Source organism: Capricornis sumatraensis, chromosome 15 (assembly GCF_032405125.1).
Source record: "Capricornis sumatraensis isolate serow.1 chromosome 15, serow.2, whole genome shotgun sequence".
Taxonomy (NCBI): domain Eukaryota; kingdom Metazoa; phylum Chordata; class Mammalia; order Artiodactyla; family Bovidae; genus Capricornis; species Capricornis sumatraensis.
The window spans coordinates 39885082-39895350 of NC_091083.1; the positions used below are offsets into that span (position 1 = coordinate 39885082).

A 10269-nucleotide genomic window follows, 5' to 3' on the forward strand; every position below is an offset into this window, starting at 1 on the left:
TTTAAATACTAACATGTTTTTAATTTTGAATTCCTTCTAATAATGTGCCAGTTTTTTAGAGATACATATAAATGCAGACAAGATAACATGAAGAATTTAGATTGACTCTAAAACATAGGAGATGAGGGTTCAAACCCTGGGTAAGGAAGTTCCTCTGGAGGAGGAAATGGCAACCCACTCCTGTATTCTTGCCTGGAGAATCCCATGGACAGAGGAGCCTGGCAGGCTACAGTCCATAGGGTCACAAAGAGTCGGACATGCCTTAGCAACTGAACAACAACAACATGTGTTTTGTGTGTGTAACTTTAAACTTTTTATTTTGTTTTGGGGTATGGCCGATTAACAATGTTGTGGTAGTTTCAGGTGAACGCCAAAGGGACTCAGCCATTTGTATACATGTATCCATTCTCATCAAACCCATCTCCCATCCAGGCTGCCTCATAATATTGAATAGAGTTCCATGTGCTGTACAATAAGTCCTTGAACAGCAACAATGTTATGGAATATTGTGGGCTATATTGTTATGGAATATTTTTATCCATTTTAATATCTCTATATTTAGATGACTCTTGGCCTGGCCTTATTCTTAAACAATTTAGAATTCTTACTTAGCTTGCTAAGATTCAGTTTTATAGATTTATCTCAGATTTTATAAATTCTTACTATTTCCTAGAGCAAAGCTGTAAACCAAAACAAAATCCTTCCATTGAAAATGCCTTTACATAATTAAGGTAATTGTTTTCTATTGAAGAGTGCATGTCTCTTATTGTTTTAAAATACTTCTACATGAAATTATAAATTATAAGGCTATGTGTTAAGTAACTAGGCCTTTGGAGGTGATCACTTTGTATTGTATACAGACATGGAATTATAATGTACACCTGAAACTACCTCAGCTTCCCACACCTACAGATTCACCTGTAGCTACGTTCAGTGTGAACATCTCTCTGGCACTTCAGCATTTCTTCTCCAGGCTGTTCCCACCCACTGCACTCATGATCCCATTTTGTCTTTTTCAGAAGCTGGAAATTCTGACTTTAGCTGTTTCCTCTAACTTCTCCATATTCGACCTTTGCCCTGTTTTATTGAAAGACTGGTATATAACATTAACTTTCAGGTGTATATAATTCAACATCTGTATACAATACAAAGAGATCACTACTAAACGCCTAGCTGCCGTCCATCATCAAACAACTGACCCACTTCACCCATTTCACACACATCCTAGCTCCCTTCCCCTCTGGTAACCACCAATCTTTTCTCTGTATGAGTTTTTGTTTGTTCATTCTGTTTTTAGATTCCATGTGAATGAAATCATATGGTCTTTGTCTTTCTCTGACTTATTTCATTTGACATAATACCTTCAGGGCCCATCTATGTTATCACAAATGGCAAAACTTCATTCTTTATTATGCGTGGTAGTATTCCTGTGTGTGTGTGTGTGTGTGTGTGTGTGTGTGTGTGTGATGTGCTGTGCTGTGCTGTGCTGTGTTTCTGGGCACAGAAACTCTGTAGTGGAAGGCTCATGAGAAGACAACCTGAAAAACCAGAGGAAAAGCCTACTCCAGTGTGAAGGAATGTTTTCTATGCAAAAAGGGCACTAGACAGAACCAACAAACCCCTCCAAAACTGTGTGGATGTGGATCTCAGATCACAGGGCATGCACTCCTGTTTCCTGGAGGCAAACAGACACCACCAAAGGACAAACTCCTTGCTTCACTTCACTGACCAAAGAGAATCAAAGATTTACCCCCACTATCAAATGTAAAATGTGTTTTAAGGCCCATGTCTCTGAGGAGCTGCCATATGAAATGAATTACCAAGGCTCAGCGTGGGGGTGGGGTCCGACTGGGAGCCTCTGCATCAGAGCCCAGCTGCCTGGACATCCTGGGGGCCCCGGGGCCTGCAGGCCATGATCCAAAGGCCCTGCTCTTTCCCAGGTTGTGCAAACGTCACCTCATTGCCTGGTAAACAGACAACGGAAGATGGGTTCCGATCAGCTCCAGAAATGCCAGGACTGCCTGGAAAACCCTCTGAGCTCGGTGTGCATGCAGGTATTTCAGGGCTCCTCTGGCTCTATTAGCGCTCCTGTTTCCAGTCTGGGTTTGCCCAAACAACGTCAAGTCAAACCACAAGAAAATCTGTTATCACTCAAACTGGTACATACTTTTCATACAACTGAAATATTATATAAAAGTCATGAACTGTTAGATGTAAAAGCAGAAATTGGACGCAGATACAGGTTCCCTTGCTACCTCTGTCTCGCCTTCCAAGGGGGATGTGAAGTTCGGGTCACAGCTGTGTTCCAAGGGTTTGTGCCTGTGATCAAAGCCTCTGCCACTGGAGGAAGCGCTCGCGTGAGCCCAGTCCGCAGACCACTCTCGTTGCCCCTCCCCTTGTTCTTGTTCACGCCAACACTGTAAAAAGTTATGTGTTTGAATGATGTTTTAAAGCGCTCTGTGCAATTAAGTTCTGAAACAAGGGAGCTGGTTTTCCTTCAGCGCATATATGGAACTGCCAATAAATGTAAGAGCTGGGTGTGTTTGGGGGAGGAGGAGGTGAAAACGAGGAAAGTTTCTGAAAGGAACAAACACTTCAAAAAAGTAAACCTGAGGTGTTTTTCCTTCTCATAATATTTTAAATGCTTTTATAGTTGGAAAAAGTCTACAAATCAAAAAATATATACCAGAAAAAAATGCGTACCACTTCCATAATCACTTGTACCCAATTTGCATCTCTCCTTCCTAAAGAAGCTTACCTGATAACTTAGTTGGTAAAGAATCCACTTGCAGTGCAGAAGACCCCGGTTCAATTCCTGGTTTGGGAAGATCCATCGGAGAAGGGGTAGGCTATACCCACTCCAGTATTCTTAGGCTTCCCTTGTGCCTCAGCTGGTAAAGAATCTGCCTGCAATGCGGGAGACCTGGGTTTGATCCCTGGGTTGGGAAGATCCCCTGGAGAAGGGAAAGGATACCCGCTCCAGTATTCTGGCCTGGAGAATTCCATGGCCTGTATAGTCCATGGGGTCACAAAGAGTCAGATACGACTGAGCAACTTTCACTTTATAGGAAAGCACTCCTGTTAAGTAATGATCGCAGAGAATTTCATACCACCTTCTTGCCGTGTGTGTTAGTGATTTGAAAACATGGTGCTCCTTACTTTCTGTTAGCTGCTCTTCAAATGCAAGATTTTTTACTGGAGTGGGTAGTCTAGCGCTTCTCCAGGGAATCTTCCAGACCCAGGAATTGAACTGGAGTCTCCTGCACTGCAGGTGGTTTCTTTACCACCTGAGCTACCAGGGAAGCCCTCTTCCTAAGGAAAACACTCCTGTTAATTAAAGATTGCAAAGAATTGCATACCACCTTCCCCTCACCTTGTGTGTTAGTCATGCCATTCCTTGCTTTCTGTTAGCTGCCCTTCAAATGCAAGATTTTGCCCTAAGTTTCCATTATGTGGCTGTTTAGAGCCATTTGAAAGCATTTCTCTGGGTGGCCTAGTTTGCTTGTGAAGCTCCTAAGAAAAATAAAAGCCTCTATTCCTGAACCTGATTGGAAACCAAGACACATACCCAGCACATGTTGTTCAGAGAGTGGTTTGGGAAAGGTGGCACATCCTTAAACAATTTGTGAAGCAGCATTAGCTGCACAGCCTCTGCGTATATTACCAATGTAATGAGTAGCATTTCTTGAGAGCAAAATAAAGTTTAGGGAAAGTAAATTCACAGAGCAGCATCACCAAAAGAGGGCCCTAGAAATGCCTCTCAGGTGTCAAGCCCTTCATACCTCTACGTTTAGTCACTCAGTCGTGTCCAACTTTTTGTGACCCCATGGACTGTAGCTCGCCAGGCTCCTCTGTCCGTGGGATTCTCCAGGCAAGAATGCTGGAGTGGGTTGTCATGCCCTTCTCCAGGCCTCTAGCATGCAGAAAATTTTACACTTCCATCTCTGTACCCTTGACTGAGAATGTTCCTGGCTAAGGAAAATGGCCAGAGCAGGATAAAATTAACCAATAAAGAAAGAATTCCAGTGCCTGGCACAGAGTAAGCTTGGTAGCTAATAAAATCATTTCACGTTGTACAAACGTTAGGTAAGCTGTGGCCTGAGGCCAATGAGTCACTGAAGTTCTGTTTAAGGAAGCCGCTCTCACTGCCCACCACAAGTACCTTTCTAAGCCATACTTTTCGCCTTTCATCTATTTTTAAAACTTTCAACCCTTGTCTACCTTTTAGTCATTTAAAAGTCTGGACTGCTGGACTCCACTGATCAAGCTTTTAGGCTAAACATTCAGTAACCACGATTATTGGATGTGGAAGGAAACCTCATGGTTAGTGCAAGAAACTTAGGGAAAGTTAACTCCGCAAAGAGTAGGAGTCATTTTGATGAACTCAGGACTATAAGTTAGGTAGCAATGTCATGTATGGAGTTGAGTCATAAAGGGCACGGCATTGAGGAAACACTGGATTCTGACATAATGTATGTGACGGTCTGGTGCCCGCGCCTCTAGAAACCCTGTCCGGAAGACTCCAGGGACAGCCAGCAAGCACACCGTGGGCTCCATCAAAGACCCAGGTGCCCACAGCATGCCAGACATTTCACATGTACCCCACATATGGGGTCTATGGTTTATGTAATATGACATTATATAACAGGCATCAAGGGCTTGGGAATAAATGCCTGACTCTTGGAAATCTGGAGAGGGAACCACAGAACCACCACCAGGTCTGGGGGGAGGAGGGGCAAAATAGTGGTTTATTTCTGACAGGCATCAGCCAGAGGGGCTGCTTTCTAAGGGAGTCTGCAAGGCAGCGGGGGCAATGGTGATGCCACGTAAAGCCAGGACCCCTGGTACCCCGGGAGCCAAGTGCTGATGGGGGCAGACTGATCCCAAGGCCAAAACTCCTGCTCCCTGTCCCTCTCACACTAACCTTCAGACTAACCAGGGCTGGGCTCCAAAGAGTAAATGCCAGAACCAGACTTCAGACCTGGTGAAGTCATCACTCTGATAATGGATAGCATTTACGGAGCACTTAACCTTGTCCTAGGCCCTGGGTTTATGGGATTCGAATGTGTAACCTGTATAGAGCCAAGCTCCTCACGGTCCATTCGTGACTGGGACGTGAAGTCCTAGACACAGAAGCCTGGCAGGCAAGGAGCAAGTGAAAGTAATTGTTACCCTAGTTTCACTGTCTTTGAAGCTGAAGAGCACAAGTATGTACTGTGAAGCTCTTTAAAAGTCTCCTACCTTTGCTCCACTCAGCATTCTCTCTCTCTAAGTTGCTCCCCAAATAACCCCCGTACTCCCAAGCTCTCTTCAAAACAGGGTGGGAGGGAGCTCTTTCCTTCCTTCACCTCCCTGCTCTGTTTCCCCACCTGCAGTTCTCTCCTCTCGCACAAGGAATCCTCTGCCCTTGCTGGCATAAACTCCCCCTGTGCCTCTTTACATGTTTGAGTTTTCCTTTCATACGTGGCACACTTGGATCCACAGAAGGCTCAGGAAACAATCACACAAAACGGGATGAGGGAAAGGGGCAGATACAAAGATCAAAAGATACATAGAGAGAGCGAGCCCATGAACACAGGTGGAAAAGCATTTCTATTAAAGGTGTGTCCTGTCTCATTTCATCTTCCCAATGACCCTCAGAGGACCCATCTTCCCATTAAACACTTGAGAAGGCAGAACCAAAAGGTTCCATAACTTGTCCAGTAAGTGGATGAATCAGGATACACATCCATGCAGCTATGATCTCGGCGCCTATGACTTTGACCTCTATTTGATGCACCCTTTTCCATAGAGGAACTGAACGGCGTAAGGGTGCTGTCTAGTTCCTTACTCAGGTAGTTGGGTTCACCACCTGAGTAATGAACTTCATTTCACCTCTCCCCAGGTTTGAAAACAACGAGAACATAAACCTGTTGAAGAGAGACAGAGACTAGAGCAGAGGCCCTGGGAGGGAGGCATTAGATGAATTCTCTGTAGACGGTCTTTGCAAATCTCTTTCCCTCCAACTTCTTACACAACATATGATGGACATTTGGACACTAGACTATTTCTACATCCCATTTGCTTGTGGAAATCAAGCTTTTAATGTAGCATCATGCATGTGTGTTCGTTCCATCATGTCCCAAGCTTTGTGACCCCATGGACTGGGGCCTTCCAGGCTCCTCCATCAATGGAATTTTCCAAGCAAGAAGACTGGAGTGGGTTGCTATTGCCTACTCTAGGGGATCATCCCGACCCAGGGATCAAACCCATGTCTCTTGTGTCTCCTGCATCTCCTGCATTGGCAGGTGGATTCTTTACCACCTGGAAAGCCCCATGATGTAGGGATGTTTGCAGACTTGGTTGGAACAACTCCTGTCTAATGACTTCTGGCAAGCTTGTAAAGGAGCCCTGACAAGTTGTCTGCTGAGGAAGAGTTGACAATTAGAAAAGAAGGAGGATTTTTAAATAGGCATTGAGAAGAACAGAAAGTAACCTAATTAGAGAGAGACATACTTAGATTGCTGGGGAGTGAGAGAACCCAGCTGAAGTTGGATTTATGATGAATTCATTTGCTTTGTTGTGCACATATCATCCCCAGTAGGGCTTGATGAGCTGAGGGCATGGGGAAGACAGAGTTGATTATGGTTTTGTTGGATGGATGTCATGAGGAGGTTTAAGAAACCGATAAGAGAATGAGAAGATGGACTGTGGAATCTAAACTGGTCATGGGAGAAAGTGAAGATAGGACATGGTTTAAGGAAAAGCATATAGGCTGATGGACTGGAGTCCATGATAAGAACAAACAAGTTCAGTGGCCAAATCAGAGGGGAAGAAGTTGTTGTAAGAGAATTTGGAGGCTAGTCTGTTCAGACTGCTGAAAAATAAGAACCAGGGTGTGACTCTGGCAATGGGAGCTCAAATGTGGTGAAGACCATTGACAGGAGGGGGGTCAAGAAACAGAGAGGCCAGACAGCCTTCAGTGCCCTAGCCTGATCAAGGTTGTCTCGTATACAGCCTCCTAAACATTTCATGTTTTGCTTTCTTATTTAAATCATCAGTCTACCTAGGATGGATGTTTATGTGTGATATGAAAGTACCATTTTTATTTTCTTCCATTTGGATAACCAACTGTCCTTGGGCCATGTGTTGAATAAATTAGTTCCTAAATATCCCTTGAATTCCTTCCGTCTATGCTATTACTGATTTTGCTTTATTCAGTCCATCTTGGCTGATGTACTATAGTACCCATCAATCTCCCCCTCCATAGTCCATAAAATTTATCTTTCTAAAATACAAATATGACTATATCACTCTCCTAATTAAAGTGCTTCAATAACTTCCTTTCATTCCCCGTAGAATAAAAGCCAGACTCCTAAGCCTGTCATATTTAAGATGTTTCACAATATTTTTATTTACAATATTTCTTTGCTTATCAAGATATCCTCATTCTATGACATTATCCACATTTGTGAAAGTGAAAGTGATTCATTCGTGTCTGACTCTTTGCAACCCCATGGACTGTGTGTCCATGTAATTCTCCAGGCCAGAATACTGGAGTGGGTAGCCTTTCCCTTCTCCAGGGGATCTTCCCAACCCAGGGACTGAACTCAGATCTCCCACCTTGCACGTGGATTCTTTACCAGTTGAGCCACAAGCTGGTAAAGAGTCCAAAATGGTTAATTCGAATTACATTTTAAGTCTTTTATCAGATAGATTTATTAGATAGACTTATAATAGATAGATCTTAAAAGTTTTAATTAAATTATTTGATATTTACTTGGCATCTACTCTGTATCAAGCAGTATATAGTAGATTCTCTATTCTATATATATAGTATGTATGTATGTGTGTATATATATATATGGTGTAAGATTCTTCCAGAGTTTACAATCTAAAGGAGCACAAAAAGCATGAATACAAATGTCTGTGGAAAAGGGAAGAATATAAATGTAGCAATAGACACTTGAGTAAATGACTATGAGAGCTCCGATGAGGGAGAAATGGCACTTTGTTTGGCAGAAATCGGTGGAGGCTTTGTAGAAAAGTTAACCGGGTCATGAAGGGTGGGCAACAGAAAGAGGAGACAGGAGGGCATTTTAGGTAAAGTAGTGGCACTGATCCGGAGAAGGCGATGGCACCCCACTCTGGCACTCTTGCCTGGAAAATCCCATGGATGGAGGAGCCTGGTGGGCTGCAGTCCATGGGGTCGCTACGAGTCGGACACGACTGAGTGACTTCACTTTCACTTTTCACTTTCATGCGTTGGAGAAGGAAATGGCAACCCACTCCAGTGTTCTTGCCTGGAGAATCCCAGGGACGGGGGAGCCTGGTGGGCTGCCATCTTTGGGGTCGTGCAGAGTCGGACACGACTGAAGCGACTTAGCAGCAGCAGCAGCAGTGGCACTGATCAAGGCAAAAGAAATGGGAAAGTGTGACCTTGGAGTACAGGATGACATGGAGAAAGATGAACAGCCAAAAAGGTAAGCTGAGGCCAGAGCACAGAAATCCTTCAAGGACAGGTAAGGAGACTGGCCTCTAGTTAGTTGCCCTGGAGTCAATGAAAGTCTCTATTAAGGGACTGACCTATCTAGGTCATGACATGGTGGGGCAGACTGGAATGAAGAGATATTCAATCTAAGAGGATACAGTAACAGTCTAGGCATGACATGCTGCTGGCTTGTCCCAGGAGGTAGAAAAGCTACAGTGGATGCAAGAGAAATTCCAAAGCAGAAAAAGTCAGATGACCAAAGAAAGAAGGGAGAAACAGGTTCAGTTCAGTGTACTCGCTTAGTCGTGTCTGACTCTGTGACCCCATGGACTGCAGCATGCCCAGTTTCCCTGTCCATCACTAACTCCTGGAGCTTGCTTCTTCAAACTCATGCCCATCGAGTCAGTGATGAGATGCCCATCTCATCCTGTCCCCTTCTCTTCCTGCCTTCAGTCTTTCCCAGCATTGGAGTCTTTTCCAATGAGTCAGTTCTTTGCATCAGGTGGCCAAAGTATTGGAGCTTCAATCTTGCTCAGCTCTAAAAGATAAAAAGCATGAGAATTTCATGAGAGATTCCTGCATCTGATTAAATACCATTTATATTTACCTTTGCCATCATGAAATTTCTAGGATTTTTTTTTTTTTTGGTGACTTAAAAAATATTTCATATTTAATGTATTTCTATAGCCTGGCTTTACAGGTTTAGATTAATGTTTTTATTCTTGTTTCCCTCCTCCCCCTCTTCCCTCCATGTGTGGCAGCTTCTACTGGACATGGTTGGGTCACCTGATGAGGAACTCCAGGAAGCTGCTGCAGGTTGTATATCCAACATCCGCAGGTTGGCTCTTGCTATTGAAAAGGCGAGATACAGTTGAACTTGAATGGACATGACAGCTACCAAATTTTACATGACACTGTACATGTCACTCCCAGAGCCATGAAGCCTAAATTGGGAAACACTTCATAGCAGATCCTTTAGAAACAAATGTCTGACTGAAAACACAGGAAGTTAGAAATGAAGAGAATGTGATTCATCCCAAAATTGTACGGGTATTTTTGTTCTAATTTAGGGATATGCCATGTGGTGACACATAAACCCAATATATTTGTGATAATTTTTCAGGAATTTGAGAATATATATATATGTATACAGCTGTATACATGTATACAGATATATATATATATATATATATATACATATATATATATATTTCAGCGATGCTTTTGTATTTGTGGTGATTTTAATAAAAGATATGGTCTTCCCGTTGTGTGTATTTATAGTCATCCATGAATGTCTTTCGAATTCCCTTTCTGTTAAGCCAGTCTAACTGTCCTGTCACTGTAGTTCTGTTTGGTTGATCACTTGCAACCCGCAGGAGAGCTCTGAGATGTGCTGACTTGACAAACGGTTATGGAACAGAATTCAGAGTTCAGCAGCTGGGTTGAGAGAGAACGTCCTGAGGTCATTCCAAGTTTCTCCTAAAGCTATCAAACATCTGAGAAGACAACATATAACTGTCACTGTACCAGATAACACAAATCACAAAAACATAAGCCCTGAGTGAGATTTTCACTTTTGAATCTCCCAGGCATAAACAGTGAAATGTTTTATTTCCCTCACAGGATACACCAACACTTTTATTGAAAGAATTAATTTATGCTGATGTAAGCACACCTCACAACACAAGGATAATATTACTTTCACATAAACTTGCTTGGAGTTTGTGAACTGGTTTTCAGCATACAAAGTACTTTTTAAAAAGTGGCTACAAAGGATTAATAGCATTTTATCAAGTTAT

At 43.1% G+C, this 10269-nt stretch overlaps 1 protein-coding gene across 1 annotated transcript in view; it reads left to right on the top strand.

The window, feature by feature from the left end:
- The window catches only part of ODAD2 (outer dynein arm docking complex subunit 2), a 158828-nt gene extending 149483 nt beyond the window's left edge, over nucleotides 1–9345 (top strand). Inside the window, exon 19 of the mRNA XM_068987709.1 lies at nucleotides 9232–9345. Coding sequence (XP_068843810.1) covers nucleotides 9232–9345 — 114 coding nt within the window. The remainder of the gene's footprint in view (nucleotides 1–9231) is intronic.
- The last annotated feature ends 924 nt before the right edge of the window (nucleotides 9346–10269 follow it).